Genomic DNA, 25,290 nt, shown 5'->3' on the forward strand with positions numbered 1-25,290 from the left:
AAAAGATGTTTTTTCATTCTCAATGTCTGGTCTTCCTCCCTGCCCTTTCCCCTTTGTGAGGTACTCAGGAACAATGTTGGGGGCTGGGAAGGTGGCTCAGTGGTAGAGTGCTCGCCTAGCATGCATGAAGGCCTGAGTTGGACTCCTCAGCACCACACACACAGAAAAAGCTGGAAGTGGTACTGTGGCCCAAGTGGTAGAGTGCTAGCCTTGAGAAAAAAGCAGCTCAGGGACAGTGCCCGGGCCCTGAGTTCAAGTCCCAGGACTGGTTCCAGGAGGGGTCATACCCTGTGCCCCTCATCTCACTGACCACAATAAAAATTTTAAAAAAAAATTAAAATTTAAAAAAAAAAAAAACCTCTCCACCCTGGAGACAAAGACTCGATAGCAGTGCTGTGGTCCACACACATTTTACTTGATAAAATTAATAAACCTTTCCTTTTCTCCAAACTGTGTTCTTTTTATTTATGAGCTGGCATTTCACTTAGGGACCAAATTTCCAGTAGTACTACAAATAAAGGCTTCATACTACAAAAATTAACTTCATCTTATGACTAAACTCTTAATAGCAATCAAATTTTATTCAAAATCTGCCCTTATGCCTACCATTTCAGAGTCAATCGCAAGCATGATATGCTGTATTCTTTCTGAGCACGCATTGCTGAGGGAAGTAAAGGTAGCCTGCAGCCTGTGGTGGCTGGCACTCAATTCCTCACAATGTCTTCTGGAAAAGTCACTGGGAAGAGACTTCAAGAACTCTTCTGCCAGCTTCAAATCTTTTCTTAAAAGCACAGCAATCGGAGCCAATCCTAATTTAAATGTCTGCAAAGAAACACAGCCCAGATCCATTTACTATTTCATGGGAAAAAATATAAGTATAAAACAAATGAAAAGTGCTCTGCCTTTTCCAAATCTAATACCAGGAACACCATCTATAACTACCCATGCCATGGTTCCATCCTGGCTGAGTGTAGACACTGTGGGAGCAGGGCCTATTGGGAGTCTTCAGATCCCTGGGGAGGGCTCTCCAAGTGCATTATGGGACTCTAGTCTCGGCTGCTCCTCAGCCACAGGTAAGTGGCTCTGCCTACCACTACACTGTGGTGTTACCAGAGGCCCAAGAATAATGGGGGCCACTGGATTATGGACGGGAACCTCCAAAACCATCAGTCCAAATAAACCTTGTGTCTTTGTAAGTTGACTGTCTCAGGAAGCCACTGCACTGAAGGAGACCTGGCAGATACAGCAGCACAACTCTTACCTCCAGCTGTTTAAGTTGAATCTTTAAAGCTTCTAGATTGTTACCCACAGAATCCTGGTTGTCTAGTGGGGGGTTCAGATCTTGAAGCAAAGCCAGATACTCATGCATTTTTTCAGTGTGCTGCACACATTGCTGTAATTCACTGGAAAACTAAGAACAAATTTGCAGGTCACAATTCAATAGCCTTTATCAAAACATTTTTTTAAGCAAATAAAATGTGTGGGATTATTCCCTTGTAGTTCATGCAGGTACTTCCGCACAAAGTGGGAAAGTCAACTTACTTTTCCCATTAAGCTATCTCTGGAAGGCGTTTCTTTCAACCCAGGAGCACAATCCAAATGGTCTGACAAAACATCACGTGACCCCTCCGGCCTCTTATCTCTTGGCAACGCTGAAACACTCATGGGAGAATTTTCTAGTCCAGATTTTTTTATGGATGGTAAGGTAAGGAGACAGTCGTTTTCCTCTTTGAGCTTTAGGTCAGCGGGAATGTGTGGCTCTTCTCCCCCCACTGCAGAGGGCGGGCATGCCTTTTGATTCATGTCTCCGAGCCCACCTCCTGTCACTGAAGGCCCAGCAGCCAGCAACCTGGAGAAAAGGCCTCCGAGTTCCAGGGGAGATACTCGGGGTGGAGCAGCTCCCCTCTCCAGAGCCCAGTCAGCTGGGGCGAGTTCTCTCATCAACTCCAAGGCTCCAATAATTTTCTGGTTATACTGATTTTGTCTCAGCATATCGAGGAGAAGTTCAAACGTCAGATTTGTAATGCAGAAAGGGTCACTGGTACCCTCTGGCCTTGGTTCTGATGAGGTTCGCATGGGGGATCCAGAGCAGTCAATGATACTACAGTTAATGGGCACACCAGATGCTTCACTCATCCACTGTGATGAGACAACACTTTGAATCAAGTTCTGAATTAAAATCTTAGCATCTGCACAAGCTGGAGTGTCTCCCATCTCTTGAGGATTCATACACCCTTGAGTCAATCTGCTTTTTAAGATGCTCTTTACCTCTTCCATGAGCACCTCTGACAATTGAGGAATATGAGCTTCCTTTTCTTGAGCTCCTGGAGACAAGGGTAGTTCTTTCGGGAGCTGTAAATCAGCTCTTTCTTTCCTATTGTTAGTTTTCATCGAACAACTGCCCATGTCCAAAGTGTTAGTGGAGTCATTTTCCACACCCTTCAGGCAGAACTTTGACTGCCCAAAATCGGTATTTCCCCTAAGAGGTGGAACTGGAAGTGTGGCTTCATTACTTTTTGCAGTGAACTGAGGGATCTCTATTCGTCCTTGGGAGACTCTTTCTTCAGCACAAAGATCACCATGCTGGGCTATCTCACTTACAGCCCAGTGGGCTTGAGTAGGGGCTGACTCCTCTGCACTACGGAAATCTTTCTCAGAACACGCAGCTTCGAAGGTGTGGCTCGGCCTATCTTTGTTTTGCTCCAGTCCAATTTGTGCTTCTACATTTCTAGCACAAAGTTTTAAAGGAGTAGAGAGCTCAAGCTCTTCCTTGGGTCCTTCAGTGAAGGAATCTTTCTCAGAACCATTATTCCCTTTAGACACTGTAATATCTAAAGCAATGCCATCACTGATCACTTTGGAAACTGAGGTGTCAAATATTTCCTCAAGATTCACATATTGAACAGGACTTTTACTAATCTTTGTCTGTACACTCTTTGCTTCATCTTTAGGAGTTATACTTGTTGCTTTAAGACTCCCTTTTTGATTAAATTCCTCAACATTTGTGAAATGTGGAAATGGAAACCGACTCTCAACTAAATCAAGACTCTCTCTTGTGCTTTTATTCAGTGAAAGTTCAGGGTATTTTTCTTCATCTTCTGGATAGTCCAGGAGTTCTCCTCCACCGGTGCCCATTTTCTGAACTGATGTTCTCTCTTCTGTTAACACATTGCTTTCCCCACCTTCCTCTAGAACTGGGCCTTTTCTGCTTCCTTGGCAATCTCTGTCAATCTCAGCTGTGGGTAAAAACTGGCATTCCTCAAAAGGTATTCCTGCCCACTCAGGCTCAGAACATACCGCCCTCTCTCGATACTGATCACCATCTTTCACACAGTGGGCAGATTCTGGTCTTTCCACTGACTTGACATGTATGTGCATCCAATCATTAGCTAACTCACAGGTAGAACTGGTAGTGTGTAATGCACCTGCAGGAGTAAAGTGCTTTTCTGATCCAGTGTCTTCAGTGACCGGTGGCAATCTATCTTGAAGGACTATCTCATGACTCAACAGACTGTCTTTGGTTTCTCCAACAGTCTCGGTTTCACATTCTGGAAGGCTACATGTTTCAGTAGCTAAGCTACTTGCATGAGTTGCTTCTTGCTGTAAAGCATTTACACTATGCAGTTTCACAGAACTGTAACTGTACATTTCATCCAGAATCATTTTGTTGGTCTGCTGGCCTTCCCTTACAGCCGTGGCACACAAGTGAGTACCACGTTCTGCTTCCACCTGGGACATGGACTCTCGAATCTCAGCTCCGATACCTCCTCCTTCATCACCCCCACCATCATCACAGTAGTCACTGTCATCATCTTCCTGATCATTACTGTCACATACACAATCCTCGAAACTTTCTTCCCTTTGCACAGAATCTAAATGACCCGTACCAGCCTGGGACCCTTGCCCACTTTCATACTCTTCTTTTCTCCCTCTCCAGCTACCAGTGCCAGCCCATCCCGAGGAAGCACCAGTGCTCTCTTTCCTTCCGGCGGTTTCGTGACTGACCAAGGAGCCAGACCCATCACCTCCCCAGTCCTCGGCGTCGTCCCTGTGGACAGCTTCTATGGACAGCACCCGTGCCTCTTCTGAGCCAACTGAGCTTGAAAGTTCTCTGCCATCAACATGGGACTCGTCTCTCTCACCACCGCAGAGAAGAGCCCAAGGACACCGCGCCTTACCCCTCCCACTTGAGCTGTCACCTTGTCCCCCGAGGGGATCCACAGAGCACTCGCTCTCTTCTGAGTCACAGAACGCATCTCCAGGAGGAGAGGTCTCACCGCTTTCCTCTTCCATGATGTCACAGTCCTCAGGCCGCAAACAGTCGCCGTCATGGCCTTCAAGCAGCAGAGAATCATGGTCACCATCCTCACACAAGGGAGTGCCATAGAAACTGTCACTGTCCGTGTCGGTCCCCGTCGCACTCTGTGGCTCATCCAGCAGGGACGTTTCATAATCCCCTGCACTGATGGTTCCTGCATGCAACAGCATGTCGGAAACAGATGTGTTGCCATTACCCAAATCGTACCGCAGACTTTGGGTCCAGGACTCTTCCGCTTCCAGGTCAGGTTGATTTTCTTTGGATTTCTTCTGAGAAATACTAGGAAGATGTCCGCTCTCACCACAAATACCTGACATGTATTTGACATCACGACATTCTTGAGGACTGTTAAGATCCATGTTTAAAGGTCTATCGTCAGAGTGATTTCCCTGGCTGAGGTTAATTGCTGCAATTCCCAGGAACTGGTCTTGAAAACATTCTCCCATTCTTTGATCTGCCAACATGTGCTCGTCACTGAATGACAATGTAGAGGCTTCACATTTGTTTTCCTTGTTCTCTGGGGTGTGTCCACCATGGAAGTCTCTGTGCTTGTGCCTCAGTTTATCATGACTGAGCAAGGCACTCAGCCTTGGAGAGTAGTCAAAGAAAGACGACTCCTCATCTGCAGCATCCTCGTTCTCTCTCTCACTCAGCTCCCAGAGTCTACAAGTCTTTGATTTCACCACAGGGTCTGTTATCAGGTCACCTGCAATGTTAGAATAGCCACAGAGATCTCCATGGTCCTTTGTTTCGAGCTGACTTTGGTTTCCACAGGTTTTGGGTCTGTTTTCAGAGTCATGTCTAAGTTTGCCAGTTTTTTCAAGTCCCATCAGTGGTAGGTAGGATACAGGATTGGGGACACACATACCAGCTGAATTATTAACTTTCTGACTGCTTGTTATTGTATTTTCCAGGTTTTCTGACTGATATATTTCACTACAACTAAAATTATTTCCCATTTCACCAAACTCTGCCTTCATAGCACACTTTCTGTTTTCACAAGTCTCTTGCTGTTCAAGGTCTTTGAAGTGACCTTTAGCAACACCAGTTAGTGAGGCTGAACACTCATCCTTTTCTTCACTTGGAAAATTAAGAAATTCATGAAGGAAAGTCATGGCTTCAAGCTTTCCTTTCTCTAGTACATCCTTCTCCAACTCTGTGACGCAGCCCTGCAGCCCGGCATCAACAGCGGAATCCGGCTCTGTGACACAGCCCTGCAGCCCGGCATCGACCGCGGCATCCGGCTCTGCGCTGCAGCCCTGCAGCAGCATACTTACAGCCTCATCCAAGTCTCCATCGTACAGCAGAAGCCGCTTCCCTGTGTTTGCATCCATGTAGCTATTAACCATCAAGTAAGATAGGAATAACCTTCTGGTTTGTTCTGAGCTCTGAGGTGCTGCTGGCTCTTCACCATCCAAGGCATCTTCTTCTTGCCTGTAATCATGAACTGTAGATGGATGGAATTTACAAAATGAGAGCCATCTTCTAGCATTTTTAGAAGCTTCTAAATCTCCTAAGTCTGGCATTTTATCTGGTAGTATTATGTTCTTTAAGACTGATGCTGTGCTATCACCTATAATTCCTAGCTGCCTAGCAACATCCAAATCAATGACTTGAGAGCTTTCTGGGATATAAAGGGCAGCTATTTTCTGCCTGCCATTCAGGATTTTGTAAGCCAACTCATTTGTAATCAGGTTTTGATGCAAAGATGATGATGTTGGGAATATTTCACCTGAGTGGGGCCAAATGAGCCCAACATAGCCCCGCTGAGACTCGAGGACCAAGAGAGCACTGCTGGAAGTGATGAGGTCACATTGGACGGCTTCGTCCACCGTCAGGCGCTCTGCAGGGTTTGCACGGATGATTCCACCTGTCTGAATCTGGTACATGAGAATGCCGTGGGCAGTGTCTCTGTCAATCACCCCAGCTGCCATGGCTTCTTCTATAGTCATTTTTTTACCAGAGTTGCAATCAATCAGACCACCAGAGAGAAGCTGTGCACCCAGTAACCTGAACATGGTCTCTCTGTCTATGAGACCTTCATGGGCTGCTCTCAAAATGCTCAGGCTTCTCCCACATTTTAATGTTATTCTCCCTCCTTCTTGTGATCTCACCGGAAGAAGCCACATCCTAGTGTCTTTCTGTAAAATACTTCTTTGCACCATATCCAGTAAGGATACCTTCTCAGAGGTCCAAGGATCAATAAGATCTCTGTGCATGTGCTGCCTTTCCAGCACCTTTGCAAACAGTGTTGAGGAGATCAAGTTCTGCTGCAAAGCCTTCTGTAGAGTCCACCGTTCCCCCGTGGCTGGAGCAACCAGAACACCCGAGGCAAGCAGCATCTCCAGAACTTTAATGGCCACGGCTTCTGACACGAGACCTTGAGCCAGGGCGTCTAGGACAGGGATCGTGGTGGATGGCACTGCAGAAATAACCTGCTTGGCTTTGTTTACTTCTTCAAGTTGGCACAGGAACTGCTCATCAATAAGGCCATGACTTTTGGCACCGTGGAGGTCAAAGCACTTTCCTAATTCTGGTGAAATTAAGCCAGAAACCATTAGCTGTGTCTCAAGCAACCTGACCCCCGTGTCAAAATCAATGAGCCCCTTCAGAACAGCCTGGAACACTGAGAGGACTTCTCCAGTTGTCCGGTCAATGGTGCCCGCAATCACTCTCCCCAGCTGGAAGGAAAACACAAAGGTCTTAGGTCAAGTCTGTTCCCCAAGAGTGGGAAAATTTCATGCAACTTTTCTTGTTTCATCATGAAAGTCCTCTACTTACCAAGGCGCAGCAATGCTGAGAATGTTAGGAGCTCAAATGCACAGTGATCTATGTCAGTGATCTACTCAACAGAAGTGGTAAAGCTTTGAAACAACATGCATCTGTGAAGTGAAAACTTAATACGTGTACATTAACCAGGTTAGTGAGGACGTGGCAGAGCAGATGATGATGGAGGAAACAACACACACCTAGAAGGCAAATCATGCTTCCTGCATTAGAGAGAGGTCAGAGTTGATGTGAAGGAAAGCCAGCCCATCAACCCCAGGCTACCATGTTTACAGCATACAGACTTGAGCAAGGGCAGTCCCAAACTAAGGAACTAGGAAGTTGTTTTGTACCCACAAACTGTGTGGAAGTACTCCTGAGAGGAATGGAATTAAATATGATATAAAGACTTTTTTGAAATTTGCATTTTGTGTTGGGCATGTTAAAGTGCATCACCAAATTTAAAGAAGAATTGAGAAGCCATATTTTAAGTAATTTTCGTTATATTCTAGAAGGCACTAGAATATCTTCCCTGTAAGACCTCACATCCCTCAAATAAGAAGGGAACTATGTCATTACTTTCATGAGTATCCCCACAGGTCAAATAAACTCCACAGCACATCAATAATGCTGCCATCTTTACAAATGATGCTTAAGATAGGGTCTCGGTATGTAGCCCAGACTGGCCTCTATCTTACAATTCTCCTACTTCGGCCTCCCCTGTGCCAGACAGAAGCACGCACCACCATGCCCAGCCCACAGGATCTTTTATAACATGTTTTATAATAATATACCCACTATCGTAGAAGTAGAAAATGGCTTTTTGAGAGAAGTGTTAGAAAAATGAATGATTCCTTCCTTTCACCATGCAAGGCAGAGATTAACATGTCACAGAAACTGAGGTAAGCGAAACTGCATTTCATAAACAATACTAAACCCGTCCAATAAACTCCATCCATACTTGAGCTACGTGTAAAATTCAACGTGACTTCGTCCCTGACACGGCTTCATCATGCAGTCAAGGCCGCTTGGCACAGCTTTGTCTTAACCACTGCTATTACCTTCTCATCCATCATCACATCTCCCAAAGGTTGTGATCCTTGCAGCTGCTTCAGAGACTCGCTACATAATAAATTATAACCTTCTTGAAGAGTTTTCACTTGTTTTTCCAGTTCGAGTCTTTCTTCTTCCGTCATCCTAAAATAACATTTAAGGATGAGAAAAATAGCCCTGGTTATCAAGGAAAAACACCAGAATCTCAGGTTCAATGATGGCCAATTTTCCATGAATGACTTGCTCAGGCCCTAGTAGTACTGTCTATGAAAATGAAGCTTCCACAAAAACATCTAGGAGTCTTTACTTGCCTGAGAAAGAGACTGAAGAAAGGGATGTAAAGCAATTTGTCAGCATCTCTAGGAATTTCTAGATCATAACTGCTGTTATGTGTTAGGAAGGACCCCAATGCCAGTCCTAACACAAAGAGGGACATCAAATAACTACCTCAAAATGGAACTTTTTAACTAAAGACTGAGGAAATTTACAATGAAATTAACATAATTCTCTAAGTACAATATGAAACCTTTCTGGAATAATCTCAGAATATCTGAAAGTGGCTGAGATAAAAGAAGATCCTTTTCCTGAGTTTGATGAAATAGATACAGCATCTTGCTGCAAAATAGATGACAAAATATGAGACACTACAGTGAAGAAAGTGGAGGCCACATTATTCACACCTATTTTTCAACAGGTCTCCTTGGAATATCACTTAGAATTAAGACTTGACTTGGAATCTTATCTCTTCCATTCCCTAGCTGTTCATCTTTCGCTTCTCTAGGCCCATTCTCTTATCTGTACTAGAGGAGGATAACAGATACATTTCAGAGAAGTGAAGACTACAAGAGAAAATTAAACTGCTAAGTTTATTTTCTATATTAGAGAAAGTAATTTGTTTCATTTTTAAAATCTCAAAATTTGCCACTTTTTGCACTGCTGAGTATTTCTTAAAATGTTATTATCAGTAGTTGCACAAAGAAGTTACAATCCCCTAAGTTGGGTTATTAGTACAATGCATCATGATCAATGTCACCCTTTCTATCATTCTTCCCAAGAGCTCCCCTCAAGTGTGGATTTCAATTTGCACATTGCTAAATATTTCCAAGAGGACACCCTTACTCTGAATGAAAAAGCTAATTAAAACCAACATACTTGTCTCCATGTTTAGCCAGAAAGAGTTGCATGGTTTGAAGTGTTTCAGATAATTGTTCCTTCTTGGTTGATATTTCCTCACTGGAAATCTGCAAGGAAAGAAGGCACATTCAAACTCTCCCCCTATACAATACAATACTATACAACAGTACTTCTAAAAATAAGTTTCTATGAATTGGTCTGCTTTCTGGATGACCCAAATCAATAACCTATCATTATTGGCAATGTAAAGGCCCTAGATAAGGGTTCTATTTAGATGCACAGAAAGGAAAGCACCTCTCTTTGTATTTAATGCCATCATCTTTATGAGGGAATAGTAATGCAACATCATGTAGCTCTTGAATTTGTTCCAGTTCAACTATGGATAACAAGGTGGCCTGGACCCTGGGGCAGAGTTGAGCACTGGTCCAGTGATACTCTTCTACATCCGGGTGCTCAGAAAGGACAGGTACCAGGAAGATGACCTCTAAAGAAATCTTCCTTCCCCGAAGCTCCTGAACAAACCACTCTCCTTTCCTCAAACTGATGTTGATAGCATTCGTTTGTAAGCCAAGTGATTAGGAGTGATTGCCAACATTAAGACTCTCCCATACTTTCAGAGAAAAGCAAAGTCGTCCTGATGCCTCTGTGTATCACTTCTCCATGCCTTAGTCCAGAACTCTCATTCTTCTAAATGAACAGAGACACAGCAGGCCAGTGAAGACCAAGGACCAGCCCTACGCTGTTACTCCACTTAGGGAAATACTTTATATGCCCACAGGCACCCATGAGGGCAGTGGAAGACACATACTAGGACACCGAACTTCGTAAACTTCCTTTCCCAAAGAGAAAGGAGACGTGTGAAGGCCGTAATCTGCGTTCAAAAGGTGCTACCTTCTTTACATGGGCCAGGGCTAAATCTGACCCAGGAATGCTGGGAGAGCATCACAGAATATGAAGATGCCACTGGTTTATAATCCAAGTAACTAAAGGAAATTAATTCTCCCAAGGGCACCTTTGCTAGGGCTCACGTGTCTGTTTTGTTGTCTTATTTGAAAAGGGAGAAAGTGAGGTGATGACATTTTAAGTTGAACATCTGTACTAAATTGCCTTGGTGTTTTTCTTTTTATTTAAAACACCAACGTAGATGCTTTCTGATTTCTCATTTCTTCCCTATTACAGGATCTGCACTATCACAAGACTACAATCTCCCCTTTCCAGTCAAGGTATATACTGCCTTTCAGCAGGACTGAATCAGACAAAACTTGTAACTTCCCCTTTCTAATCATGTCAAGGGTTGGTTTCAAGTGAAAGCAAGTGGCACTGAGGAAGAGCTGGAAGAGGAACTAAACACTGAGAATAAATGAAAGCACCTGCCATGTCCACCTCACAAGGGCATCAGACAGTGTTGGGAAAGAATCCCTGAAGGAAGAGCTTTATTGGTTTGATTCACAGGAATCCCACCCTGGCCAGCAGCACTGCTAGAAGTAGAACTGACTACCAACATCCTATGAGTGTGAAGCATACAACACAGAGCACCAATGTGCCACAACTGCACCAATCCAACGAATGCTCGAGGCTGGGGTTGAAAGGACAGCCAGGGTCTAACACCTCCCTGGGGTAAGGCAAGGAATCTACAGATTCTGGAGATGGGCTGCAGATACTTCCTAATGAAATGGAAGATGCAGAAAAGCACAGTCAATACTTTCAAATGTTTATATCCTAGATGGTATTCTCTTCTGGAAATGTGCCTGCTGCTGTAAGGAAGAGAGGCATTGTCTCCAAGAGAGAGGGTCTGGGCTACCATGGACTCTGCGTGTCTCCATGGTACAAGGGGCTACAAAGGTCTCTGCGTGTCTCCATGGTACAAGGGGCTACAAAGGTCTCTGCGTGTCTCCATGGTACAAGAGGCTACCATGGTCTCTGCGTGTCTCCATGGTACAAGGGGCTACCATGGACTCTGCGTGTCTCCATGGTACAATGGGCTGCCATGGACTCTGCGTGTCTCCATGGTACAAGGGGCTACAAAGGTCTCTGCGTGTCTCCATGGTACAATGGGCTGCCATGGACTCTGCGTGTCTCCATGGTACAATGGACGCCCCGTGACATGGGGCCCAGGTTATAATGTTCTCACGTGTCTCCATGGGGCACAGGGTACAGGCTACAGTGGACGCCCTATCTCCGTGGGGCAGAGGGTCCAGGCTACAATGGAGATGGGGCAGAGGGTCTGGGCTACAATGGACCCTGAGTGTCTCCATGGTACAATGGATGTCCCGTGTCATGGGGCCCGGGTTATAATGTTCTCACTTGTCTCCATGGGGCAGAGGGTCCGGGCTACAGTGGACACCCAGTCTCCATGGGGCAGAGAGTCCAGGCTACAATGGACGCCCCATCTCCATGGAGCAGGGGGTCCGGGCTACAATGGACTCTGCGTATCTCCATGGTACAATGGAAGCCCCATGTCCTGGGGCCTGGGTTACAATGGTCTCACGTGTCTACGTGGGGGTGGAGAACATGGGTTACAATGGACTCCAAACGGTGATTCTGCTCTTGAGCAGTCCTCATTCCAGTAGTAGGGGGAGGAAGGAGGTACTGCACAACCTATTAACTCACTGAACTAGTAGGGGATACAGAGGGATGTGGTTTGGACTTTGCAATCAGAGACATGCACTAACTATAACTCCTGGACAAGTGATCTGCACCATCATTTATTGTAAAACCAGGAGAAATTAAGGTAAATAATTAAACACAGTGTTTAGGTGTATTATACCAAGTCAGGAAATTGTATCCACTAAGCAAAATCCTGTGTGAATACCTTCTGCTTAGAGAAGAGAGGTTTCCCAGCCTTCTCTCCGTTCCTTAAGGTCTTGCTTATGTTTAACACCCATTTCTGCAATTCTTTGGCTTTTTCAACATGTTCTTCCTTTTCTTCTTCCAGAGACTTCTGACAGGTTGTAAGTGGTTAAAGAAAAAAAAAAACACATTGAAGAACTGAGCTATGAAACTGAAAACAAGAATGCAAAAATGCCTTCTGTCCTACACAGGTTGCTGAGACATTGATTTATTCTCTGAATCGTGTTTACTATGTCACACAGTAGATGTACTTCCAAAATGTTTATGGTGCAAAGCAACTGTCGCAAATATTCCCATCACTGCTCCAACCTCCCAGCTGTGTGATCAACAGGACAAGCACACAACCACTTTATTCACGAGGCCTTTGCATTAGCATTACAATGGAAGGTATGAGGCAAGGGACAGCTGAAGAACAAAGCTTGTCTACAAGGACGGAAAATGTGCAGAATGAGGAACTACCCCCACCCCGCCCCAGCATCCAACACATCACTGGCTGGATTTAATTCCAAATCTAGAAATGAGAGGCTATGGTGAGCACTTTAATATGTAAAGAAGGTTACTGTATACAGGAAGCCGTCCACAACAGTGCAGCCTGGGGGCCCTGGAATGCAACCTCCTTTTGACCCCAGTTGCTTTGCAAGAGCTTTGCTGGGACCACAGAAATCAGTAAAATGGAATGCAAATGCCAGACAGGCTGTGCCAGCCACATCTAGTCCACGAGAGGGAGGTCTAAAGAAACCACGCCGAGAACGCACTCAGGTGCAATCCTTATCCTTACTGTAGGTATCCTTACTGTAGGTATCATGGGCTAATTTTAATGCAAGAAAGAGTCAAAACAACTATTGTCAAAGCGAAAGAGAACCACAGAAAGAACATGGGATCTCCTGTGTTTTCAATTTTTAAATTCTCATCTTTTCTGGACAGTGAGAGCTTTCTAACCCTCAAGAAATAACCAGTGCTTCAAGTCAGTGACACACTTGGAGGCTCTATCAGCCGGCCCGCTCCAGCCAGCACGGCTACTCACACAGGACTAGGAGGAATAGTAGAGGCTAGAAATCCCTGTCCTCAAGGGCTCAGACACTTCTAAAAGTTTAAGTCCTGTGTGGAAATCATAATCAGCTTTCTCTAGGGCTTCTTTATAGGTCAGCTTCCTTTTGGTCTGGGGACAGATTATATTTCGGACGTATGACTTGTGATCTTTCAGCCTGGTGGCGATGAGGACGTCGATGATGCCCGCTTGCAGGGCCTCCTCTATGGACACGCGTGTGTGGGTGTGGGGCTCGATCACGCCCCCAGTCAAGTGCTGGAACTCCAGACAGCGCATTCCCATTTCCTTACTGATGATGTTCGCATTCACAGCATCTACCACCGACATCGTCTTGCTGGTCACAGGGTGGGTGACCCCCGTGATGACCAGTTCACACTGCCGCAGCTGCTGGGCAAAGCCCTCATCAACCAGGCCTCGGTGCAAGGCTTCAGCCACCCTGTACCTTTTGCCCGTCAGGGGATCGATTATCCCCCCGGTGCTGACCTGGGCTTCAAGGCATCGGAGGGCGGTAACTCGATCCACCAGATTTCTGCGGGAGGCCTTGAGGAGGGAGATCCTTTCCCCACTGGCGGTCAGCCAGTAGCCTGCAATGGGGCTGTGTGGGTCCTTCTGGGGAGCCAAGCCACTTAGCAGAGAGTCAGCAAGCTCTGTCAGGGTGATGAGGCCATCCTGATACCTCCTGACCACCGCCTTATCAACCGTGCCCCGCTCTACAGCCTCATTGATATTGAACTGCAGGCCAGTTTTCACCTCTGTCAGCATGTGCGAAGGAGGCCCGTGGGATTCAAAAAAGGTAGCTTCCTTCCATTGATACTGCTGTCCTGAGAGATCAAGGTAAATGCCTTTCTCAATCAGGTTTCTCTGGAAAGCCTCATATGCAGTCAGTTCTGCTCCAGTTTTGGTGTCTACCACTGCAATCTTGTGGGCTTTCTGCACACTGAGACTGGAAATGTTCCTCTCCCCAAATGGCAGCAGAAGACATTGGCAATCCACATCGAAGACACACATTCGCAGTAATTCTGCGTAATACAGAGCCTGCTTGTTGTTGGGGTTGGGAAAAACTCTTGTGTTGCTGGAAGGCTCATGCAAAAATTGCAAGATGGCATTGTTGAGGAAGCCCAGCTGCAGGGCAATCTCTGGGGGAACACGGACACCCCGCACGGGGTCGATGACACCCCCGCTGGCAATCTGGGCCTCCAAGATATGTTTCCCTTTCTGCCTGTCAAGCATTCTATTCTCCATCGCCTGAAACACTGACAATGTCTTAGAAGCACAGGGATAGCCCAGGGTTGCCTTCTCTGCCTCCAGAAGTCGAATTCTGAACTCAGGCTCAACCACCCCTTTCAGAACCGCATCTTCCACAGAATACATCTGACCTGAGATGGGGTCAATTATAAAGCCTGTTGCAGCCTGAGCTTCCAAAAAGGCTAATGCCATCATTTTGTCTATTATGATTTTCTTGGCAGCCGAAGCAAAGGAAATCTTCTCTTTTGTAGACTCTAGATAAAGCCCTGCAATGGACGTGGCTTTTGTCAAGAACTTGCTAAGACTTTTCTGAACTTCCTCAACAGTCTGCAGACCACATCGCAGCTGCTCGACCGTTCTCATGTCTAGAAGTTTCACTTCGACCAACTGTCTAGCGGTCACAGAGCGCCGAAGGCCCTGGAATCTGAACTCCTCATCCTTCACAGAGTTTGCCTGACTGTCGTCCAGCTTCGGCCACGGCTCTGCTTCAGAGCCTCCCCTGGGGAATTCTCCTCTCTTGGATCCGGTGGACACACTACACCCATCCAGCTTCCATTCATCTGCCCTGGGGGCTGGGGTCTTTTCTTGTCTTAGTGTTGTGGCTTCTGCCCGCATGTCATACTGCTTGTTCTTAGCTATCTGTAACAGGAATGTTGCAGATGTTAAAAGTGGTTATGCTACCTTGCCATTCTCCATCCAAACACAATTTCATGAGATACAAAGATAGGTAAGAGATACAAGAACAGTTCTCTTTCTTCAGGAGAAGAAAAAAATCAAGCTGAGGGCTGGAAGTAAGTAACATTATTTTGAGAACCTGACTTGTATTGACTTAGAAGTTACTCTTAACTGCTTGGTTCTTCTAGTATGTTTTTTAATTTTGTTTTTCATCAGTGCCAGGGCTTGAGCCCAGGGTCTCATGTTCTCTCTCAGCTTTCTTGCTCATAGCTGGAGCTCTGCCATCTGAGCCATGTTTCCAGTTTGGCATTTTACTAGCTATTTTGGAAATGGAGCCTCATGGACTTTTTTTTGGCCTGGGCTGGCTTCAATTACCCTTGAACTCAGCCCTTTTAGCTTTTTTTTTTAAGTCACATTACAAATACATATTCCCACATATATCTGTGTCTTTAATCGCTACTCTTTACAAATTAAAGGATAATTTTTTTCCCCTCTCAAAATGATCAGGAGCCAAACACTGAAGATTATTAGAACTGTAGTCTAGGACAGCAAAGAGAAAGAGAAGAAACTCAGCACTTGGCAGTGTGTACCTCTAAGGGTGTCAAAAGTGTCACCAGCTCCATCTCCTGCTGGTCGTCCTGATACCTGACTGGTGGCCTGGAACTGTGCAGAGCACGGTCTCTTATCTTCTCAATTTCTGAAAGCCTTGTAATGGGGCTTGTCTCATCAAAAGTTATCTGTAATTCAGTGCTCGTTTGAGAAAAATACTCCGAGTAACACTGCTGGCTCTTCTCTTTCTCCAGGGGACCGGGCTGCTGCAACAGAGGCTTTGGCATCTGCTCAGCACCCCAGTGCTGCCATGTCTCCTCCACCTGCTGTGGCTCCTGGGCCCGTCTCAGCAGAGTCCTGGCTGTGGGGTGCAGGTGGACAGTGCTTCTTGAGGGGCCATCAGTGAGGTGCTGACCCTCCTTTACTGTGGCCTCACAAGCTGGGGCAAAGGCAGCGTCTTTGGCGGGGTCCCGATTTTGGATCTCACGCTGCAGCAAAACTAACTGATGCTCCTGCTCCTTTATCTGCTGATCCATTTTTTGCTTCAGGTTCTCAACTTCCCGTTTCTGGGCTATCAGCTCATCCTCCAGTTTCCGACACTTCTGGTAATGGTTTCCTTCCACGTGTGGCCCCTGCTGCATTTGTTCTCGGTACTGGAGAAGCTGCCTCTCAAGCTCTTTAATGTTTGTTTCACAAAGCTTCGCATTCTCTTGAGCTCTGCAGTTTTCTCGCTGCAGAGACACAAAATCAAGTTTAATGCCTGAAATATCATTCTCAGTGATCACTTTGGACTCCATCAATTTTTCCATCTTTTTCCGAAACTCTTCTGCTGAGCGCTTGAATTTTTCAGACTCTTCCTGAAACACAGCCATCTTCCTGTATGCCATCTGCTCTTCGATGGTCTTGAGGTGCAACTCATCCTGTACCCTTTTCAACCTGTTGTTCAGCTCTTGTACTTGGGCCTGCTGCCGCTGGGCCTGCTGCTCCCCCCGAAGCTTGTCCTGTTTGGAGGCGCTCAGCTCTGCGCTCAGGCTCCGGACCTCCTGCTCTGTGCTCTGGATGATGGCGCTCTGTTGATCGCACTTTTGCTTAAATTCACTCACTAAAGTCTGACTCTTGGCCAGGTCTTCTTCTAGGCTCTTAATCTTCCGGTGGAAATCCTGTTCTGTTTTTGTCTGTTTATGCAAGTGTTCGTTTGTGTTACGCAACTGATCTCTAAAGCCATCTGCCTGAATTCGCAGCACTTCACAGCGCTGCTGGATGGCTTGCTTCTCTAGCGCGATGTTCTCCGAGTCTGCCTGGACCTTCTGCATCAATAATCTGGTTTCCATGTTCTGTCTGGTCAGCTCATCCACCTTTTGTTTTAGCTTTTCTGCGCACTCATTACTTTTCTCCAGTTCTTCGTTGAGCTTTTGGATCTTATTGTTATTTTCTTTCTCAGCTTGAATATTCTGAAGCAACTGCTCCTGACTTTTCTCAAACTGTTCCTTGAGATGATCTGATTTCCTCTGGCAGAGCCTTCGTCTTTCGCTGGAGAACTCCTTCTCGTTCTGGAAAGCATGGATCTGAGAATTTAGGTGTTCAACGTCCCTTTCAGCCACGGCGTGGGCCTGGGTCACTCTGTCCACTTCTCTCTGCAGCTTCCCCTTCTCCTGGTGGAGTGACTCTAATTCTAATTGGTAAGTGTGCTTGATCTTCTTGAGGTTGTCGGCCTCCTGCATGGCCTCTTCGGCCCTGCCAGAGGTTTGGTGGAGCTGCCGACTCAGTTCTCGGAGCTGCTGGGAGTACCCTTCCTCCACCTGACCCTTCCGCTCCAGCTCCAGCTTCAGGCTCCTCAAGGCATCGTTTGTTTCATCCAGTTTATCTTTCAGCACACGAGCCTTTTCCTCAGATGAGGTTTTTTCAAGCTCAAGGGCAGCAAGTTCATACTTGAGCTCCCTCATGTCTTTCTCTGCCTTCCTGTTGGCAGCAGTGAGTTCATCCACCTGTTGCTTGAGATTCTGTGTTTTCTGCTTGTCGCACTCGGCATGAAGAGCCAGCTCCGGCCGCAGCGCGCCCTCCCCACACAGGTGCTGCGGCTCCATTATTCTCCGTCTTGCTTCCAGCTCAATCTTTTGCTTTTCCTTCAGCTGTTTCTCTGCCACTTGCTTTTGAAAAGCAAGGTCTTTCTCCATCTGCTTGACCAGCTTCAAGAGTTCTTCTTCACGATCTCTCTTCCTTCTTAGCTCTTCCATTAACGTCTTTTTCTGCTGCTCCAAATCATTGAGGCTGGAGTCTTTCCTTTTCAGATGGTCCTCCAGGGTTCTTCTTGTGAAGGTGTTCTCCTCCAGCTGGCTCCGGAAGTTCACAAGGTTCTCTTCCACAGCCACCCTTCTGGCCTCAGCCTCCAGGGTAAGCTGCCGGACCCGCTCCAGCTCCCGCTCAGCGGCTTCCTTCTCCCGCACGATGCCTTCGAGCTCCAGCCGGTACCGCTGCGCCTCCCCCTCGGCCCTCGTCTTCTGCAGCGCGATGTCTTCCACCGTTCGCTGCTGCTTCCTCAACTCACTCTCCACAGCCTCCCTGACCTTCGGGAGCTCTGCCTCTGCCCGGGACTTCTGCTTCTTCAGGTCGGCCACCATGCTCTCCAGCTCACAGATCTTGCCTGTGAGCTTGCTGTTCTCCGTAAGCACTGCCCTCTGACGCTGCAGCAGGTCTGAGTAAGCCCCGTGAGCAGAGGCCTCCTTACACCTTTTCATCTACAAGACAGGTGTGCAAACTGTCAGTCGCCTTCTATTCATGTACATCTTACAACTTCTGAAGCCACATCTGTAAAAGCGAAGGCACCCAGGTGCAGAAAGAGCAGCAGAAAGAGCCGGTCACCACCAGCAACACCTGCCCTAGACAGGGAGCTGCAGAAAGAGCCAGTCACCACCAGCAACACCTGCCCCAGACAGAAAGAGCTGGTTACCACCAGCAACACCTGCCCCAGACAGAAAGAGCTGGTCACCACCAGCAACACCTGCCCCAGACAGAAAGAGCTGGTCACCACCAGCAACACCTGCCCCAGACAGAAAGAGCTGGTCACCACCAGCAACACCTGCCCCAGACAGGGAGCTGCAGAAAGACAGCAGCTCCATGAGAAGCAAAGCCTGTCTGGGCAAGCTCACCCAACAGTCAAGTGACAGTGACAAGGTGGGACACAAAACCCCACGAGCTCTGCCCTCTGCACCCCTCCAGCAGAGACCTGATCCTGAGCATGGAGAGTAATACACACCAAACAGAAGCCACATACAGGAAAGAGCTATGCAAGCACAACAGAAACGGAAAATGGTGTCTACCTTCCCATCGCTGATGGGTAAAGGAGCACAAACTCAGAAACAAAGCTTCCCACCAGGAAGACAAGGGAGAAGGAAGATGGCATAAGAACTTGGAACCTTGGGGTCAGGTCCTCCTTATGCCTACTGGCCACAGGACAAGCTGACGCCGTCACCCACAGCACTGCCACTGCAAAGGCAACTTTTGTCCGAGGGCTCTATCAGTACTCACAGCTTTGGCTGTTAATGATATGCCTCGTTCCAGTCCACCTTGAGAAGCACCTTCAGATACCCAGGCCTGTGAAGATGCTCCTTACGTGTAAATGCTAAGAAAAGCTGGGAGGAGGTCACCCTGACTGCAGGCGCACGGCAGGGTCAGCCTCCATTAATGTACGTTCTCAGTGTTGTAATGTCATTCATTGTGGACCGTCCACTCAACCATAATCAGACACAATTTAAATAGGAATTCAGAAGTTATCAGAAATAATTTACATCAGCTACTGACTTGTTGTCTTGTAGACTTGAAACTTATTCTTACAAAAAAAAAAAAAAAAAAAACCAACTGCCTCTAGTTTCTGCCACGGGATTAATATCCAACACAGTTTGCGTGCCACAGAGACAGAAGACTTCTTTCAGCACACTGCAGTGCAGCTCTCCAGCTGAACTCTGCAACATTAACACGTGGTGTTTCTCTCAAGTGAGCTGCTAGGTGTCTTCAGTTTTACACTTATTATGAAAAGCTGCTCTCAAATCAAGGTTTCTTGTGTGGATCTTCAACACAGTTTGAGAAACACCACTTTTGGGGTTTAAAATTGGACCTACTTCTCTTTGATAGGACAGTCCATGGTAAGTGGAGGGTTTTAGAACTTACTCTAGTATTCACGTGTTCTATAACTATGTTATTTTCGATGTTTCATTTCATTATAAATCTTTGAGATTTCAGCAGTGACTAATTTAGATTTGTATTTATTTCAGGTACTTTAAAATATCTTTGTATTAATTTGTCTTACTGGACAAACTAAGCAAAGTGGCCATATATGTGTAATCAATTATCCACTGTAAGGAAGAATGAGACTTAAATTATTTTATTTTATAAGAAGTACTTTAGTTTACTTGTGGTATAAGGGATTAAACCCAAGGTCTTACTACGCATGCTAAGCAAGCCCTGAGCTATCCTGCCAGCTCTTAAATTACTTTACTTTATATCTGACTACTGTATATGTTATTTAAAAGATACATGGACCATTTCAAATGGAATGAGCTTTATAAGAAATAGTATTGTGTATGAGTATGAGTGAGTGTGTGTGTGTGTGTGTGTGTGTGTGTGTGTGTGCATGTGTGTGCACGAGTGTCTGTTCTTTCTCACGTAAGAAACACATGCATGCCTGTCACAAGTCACTAATATTCTGGCTTTCCACAGCATAATGAAAGCTGGTCACCATGTCTTATAATTAGCTACATTATTGACTTAGCTGTAGAGAACTTTTAACTCCAAACAGACTAAAATAATTTACAGTATGCACATTTCCAGGAGCTCAATCAGTAGGCACTGAGTGCTGCTTTGGTTCTTGTCCTGCATGGACAGAGGTGTCCCAAACACCCCAGGATTCCAGCCACAGTCCACCTGAGCTGACTGGGCTGCACGCTTTACAACTTACCCTCTCCTAGCATTGAGTCTACTATTTTGGGGTCTAGTACTTCAGAGGTCAGAAGAGAAAGTGAATCCAGATAACAAAACCCAGAGTCATCCCTTCAATCTTAGCAACCTTTTGTAACAATGTATGTTTATAAGTAGCTCCTTACTTTTTCTGTAATTTTTAATGTAATTTTTAAAGCATAATCAAAGTAACAGAAGCCCTCCAGATCAGAATGGTTCTTGAACAGGTTAAAGTATCTATACTTAAACAAGCCTAAAACTACAGTTCTTAAAATGTAGCATTCTTTTGTACCAACACTGACCAGTAAATTGAGGTCTTTTTAAATACAATTTTAGTTCCTTGAATATGAAATCTTTAGTATGTATCTCTACAGACATGACAAGAGAATTAAATGCTCCCATACAATTGTGCATCCCCAACCGAGAGAAAGCTAAAGAAAATTCTCCCCAGATGCCAGTACTTTCTTAAATTAAGCCATTTCAATATCAAATCTATCATCCTCTGGTCACAAGTGGCTTTGTCTGAAGTTCTGTGAAATAAAAGCAGGGATCAATGCATGCTGAACAAATGCTTCACTACCAAGCTCTATTCCCAGCCCAGGTGAAATGAAAATCAAAATGTGTTTCTATGTGAAGGAAAAATAAATAAATAAAAATTCTAGGCCATCGCTTCCCCCTACACTCTAGCTCATTATAATTTTATAATTAATTTCTTCCATCAGCTACCAGCCAGGTAAATTCATCATGAAATCTATTCTGCTTTCGCAAACCATTCTGTAATTCCTGCTCAGATCTAGCGCCTTGGAACTCAGCTGTTCCTTGATCCTTGTTACCTCCTCTTCTTCCAGCCTCTTCAGTGAGTCACCAGCAAATTTAATATACTGGGTCATGAGAGTGACCAGGGCAGTGTACCGAGTCCGCAGGTCCATGAACTAAAGGGAAAAGTAACAAGCACAACATCAACAATGGCCTTTCACAAGGCCACTGAAATCTGAGGAGTAATTCTAATACTGGATGGGATCTGGGAGCCTGAAGCACACACCCCAGTAATAAGTAAGTTTATTACTGACAGCACTCCAGTGATAAAGGGGAACCCAGTAGCAGAGAGCTTTTCCTGTTATGCACGCCATACTAAAGAGTAGTTTTCTACCAACTTTTATGAGGAAATGAAATTAAAGTAAATATAGTAAAGAACTAATATTTAATTGACCGTGGCTTTAAAAGAGTTGTACAACTGATTAATAAGCCTACTGTTGTGGGTGGACTTTCTGTTAGCACTGTAAATGTGTAGAGCTAATGGCTGCCGAGCAACTGCACAACTGGAAACAGCTAAAATGCTAACCTTCATGTTGGGTATGTTGTCAGAAATGCTGCTTCTGGTAGGCCCTCTTTCTTCTCTTGCCCTCTTCTTACCTCTTGAATAATGAGATCCGCAGAGCTCTGCATTCTGCGGCGCTTCACAGGGGATTTCTGTTGAGAGTCTACCATGGCCCGGTAGGTCATTGTTTGTAATTCATAGTCCTGTGTAAGAGAGTCGACATGTTAAAATTAAGGACAGCAAAGCTCTAAAGCGTCATTCTACCATGATTTAGGGAGCTAGAACCTAATTGCCCTGAATTAAGAGGCAAAACATATTATAGATCTACATTTGGGGGACTCTATATGCCCACAGATGCTTCTAGGGTAGCAATGAAGGCAAAAACAGATAGACTAGCTAAGAGGTGCTGAAGTCTCTTTGGAAGCTTATAAAGCACCTAGTACAATACTAGAGTGATACAGCAAAGTGAGATCTGGAAAGCTGACAGACTGTCCGTGCTAACCTGAAGACTGAGGAGTCAGAAAGTTAGAGGTCCTCTCAATGCTGAAGAGGAAAGTGGTAAGAAATCTATTTCAGAGTTAAGTATTTATTCTGGTAGAGGGGTGATGGTGAGGGTGTGTACATACTCCTGCACTCATGAGGCAGAGGAAGACACCAAGAAACTTTCATCTGACTCACAATTGTGATATATGTATCAAAAGTTCAAATGAGGATTCTCTCTTTTTACTTTTAACCAGGGTGAAATGACTTGCATAGCTTGAAGAATGCAACCTAGCATTATAAACCTTACAGAACAACTCAGCATTATAAACCTGATGGTTTAGGTTGAGAAGTGGCCAGGCCTTCCTACCTTCACTGTTGCGGAGTACTGCTCTGCATATTTTTGGCACTCGTCCATTTTGCTCTGTTTCATTTCTATCTCAGACACCAGCATCTATAAATACACACAATTTAGAAGGAATAGGACAAGAAATTTCTATGTCTCAAGATGTCCAAAACTAAGCATATCTGTATCCATGACTAGTTCTTGGACTTGGTACTGAGTAGGCATCTTGCATTATAGGTAAATGGCACACTTCCAAACTGACTCCAAGTGACTCCTACTCATAAGGCTTCGGAAGCAGAAATAATGTACAGGAATTATCAAAGGTGGATTTGAGCCCTGTCTAACCTCTCTTGCTGTTGAAAAGGCTGCCACTTGAATTTCTGTCTAATTTCCTGCCAGAAAGCAGTTCCATTTACTTAAGAACCAAATCGCCTACTGTGGCCAGCTAACTATCCAAAAGATTATACCATACCTATGGCCATAGTCATAACCTATAATTCTCCATCCCAGGAGGACACTTTCTATGACCTACTTCTATGCTTTCAAAAATGACTGCCAAGAAATAGAAGTAACTGAAATAGGTAGTTTTGAGTTGTAGGATCTTGTTATATTTACTCACCACCCTAAACAGTTGCCTTTTAATAAAGAGAAGATTAAGGCTCTATTTGACCAAATGCAGAGGACCTCAGTGCAAGCATTTTTTTAACGTACTTTCTGTTGGTTCAACTGTGTGGCTAAAGTTTTGCTGTTTTCAGGCTGATTTTCCTGAATCTTTCTCTGCGCAGTTTCAACCTGTTGGATCCAGTCGTCTAACGGGTGATAGGTGTCTCTGTAGTTCTTCAGTGATCTCCCGATGCCCTCCAGATCCCGCAGCCTAAGAGAACAGAGAGAGCATGGGCAGTTCCCAGGGAGAGAAAGTGGAAGGTGGAGGGAGGGGAGAAACACAAAAACCAGGCCATGACAAGTGCCACAGAGGAGCATGGAAAGCCTTCCAGGCTGAGGCAGCACAGGGCAAAGCTCCAAGGACTGGCAGGCTGGAGGCGGTTCAATGTAGACTTTGTGCTCTGGGGTTGTTCAACACAATGATATTGATAGTTTTATGTTAAGCTCCCCAAAACTAACGCTAGAAAAGCAGAAAAATTAACCATAATTATCACCAATTAGGATGTCCTGAATAGCTAAGGCTTGTATCAAATGGCAGTTGATTATTGAAATAAGAAGTTAGCTCAATGAATGGCTAATGTGGTCTTAGATCTTTTGCCATGTAATTTACAGAGCTAAAGAAATAGATGTTTGAACATACTATTCAAGAATGGATCTATATCACTAGGCTGAGTGTATTGCTTAAGTGGGAGAGCACTTGCCTAGCAAGCACAAAGCCCTGAGTTCAAACTCTAGTCCACAAAATAAAGAAGGAAATGGGAAGGGAGTGGGAGAGGGGGCAGGCAGGAAGCAAAGTAGTACAACAAGTACAAGTACAGGCCAACCTAAGCTCTATAGTGAGACCTAGTCTCCAGAGAAGAAAAAGAGATGAAACTATACAAATGACAAAATATATCAATATATTTAATTATACAGTTCAAAAATGCTTATTCTGAAGTTAAATGTCTTGCTAAAGTGTATGATGTAAAATAAAAAACGTTTGTAGGATATTTCACAAAGGCCTGGTAAGTATAGCTCCTACCCAGTGGATGCAAACAGCCTTTCTTCTGTGTTTATGCTGACCAAGGTTTCTTACCTGTTGTCGATCTGCATGTGAACATTCTGCCACCTCTCAGCTAACTGGTCTGCCTTTTCTTTGTGCCAGTCAAAATCAAGGTCCCGTTCTTTGTATGTCTTGAACATTTCATCACTAATAGCTTTTGCTTTCTGCAGCTCATCCTCCAAAGAGTGGAACACCTCCCTCTTCTCGTCCACTTCAGATCGCCATTGCTAAAATACACAGATCAATAAGCATTATAAAAGGCATCAACTAGACATGGGGTAAATGCATTATTTGCCTCATGATTCAATGTATTTACAAATGACTGATACAAAATCGGAGAAAGGAAGGGCAGGCATATAAAAAATACTGAATCAGGATTAACCACTTTCAATAGCTTTGATCTTTACAAAGTAACAACTTGCAAGAAAATAAAGTTGCCACTGCTATCTTTTTCACTGCTTATTTTTAAGTGCTATTAATCCATTGCTTAAAAGTGAATACCCACATTAGATGTTTTGGCTCAAGCCTGTAACCCCCGTTACTCGGAAGGCATAGACTGAAGGATCATGGTTTGAGGCCAGCCCCTCAAGGGAAAGGCACAGAGTAAATTTTACAAGATTTCATCTCAAGTAATGGCTGGGTACGGTGTGCACCTGCCCTTCTGCATGACTGAAGAAGCACTATAGCTGGGCACAGTGGTGTGCACCTGTCATCCCAGACCAGAGACAAAGGAAAGAATAGGAGACTCGCAGTCCAGGCCTGGGTGGAAAGGAGCTATAGATGGTTCAAGTGGTGGTGTGGCTGCTCGGCAGGTGTGAGGCCCTGATGTTTGAAGACTGGACTTCAGAAGTAC

At 45.2% G+C, this 25,290-nt stretch overlaps 1 protein-coding gene across 4 annotated transcripts in view; it reads right to left on the reverse strand.

Moving 5' to 3' along the window:
• Dst (dystonin) overlaps positions 1 to 25,290 on the reverse strand; it is a 327,245-nt gene that overhangs the window by 116,676 nt on the left and 185,279 nt on the right. For 3 of the 4 annotated variants that reach the window (XM_042696942.1, XM_042696940.1, XM_042696939.1), the window contains 8 exons: positions 24,471 to 24,664; positions 23,444 to 23,606; positions 22,757 to 22,840; positions 22,002 to 22,109; positions 21,422 to 21,520; positions 12,084 to 12,212; positions 9,290 to 9,378; positions 8,146 to 8,281 (listed from right to left, as the gene is read on the reverse strand). In XM_042696942.1, the coding sequence (XP_042552876.1) occupies positions 8,146 to 8,281; positions 9,290 to 9,378; positions 12,084 to 12,212; positions 21,422 to 21,520; positions 22,002 to 22,109; positions 22,757 to 22,840; positions 23,444 to 23,606; positions 24,471 to 24,664 (1,002 nt within the window). Of the gene's footprint in view, positions 1 to 606; positions 823 to 1,261; positions 1,412 to 1,542; positions 7,000 to 8,145; positions 8,282 to 9,289; positions 9,379 to 12,083; positions 12,213 to 21,421; positions 21,521 to 22,001; positions 22,110 to 22,756; positions 22,841 to 23,443; positions 23,607 to 24,470; positions 24,665 to 25,290 lie in introns of all 4 variants that reach the window. The other variant, XM_042696941.1, reaches the window with a different exon arrangement.

The sequence above is a fragment of the Dipodomys spectabilis genome, unplaced genomic scaffold (genome assembly GCF_019054845.1).
Source record: "Dipodomys spectabilis isolate Male_0828 unplaced genomic scaffold, ASM1905484v1 ptg000213l, whole genome shotgun sequence".
Taxonomy (NCBI): Eukaryota; Metazoa; Chordata; class Mammalia; order Rodentia; family Heteromyidae; genus Dipodomys; species Dipodomys spectabilis.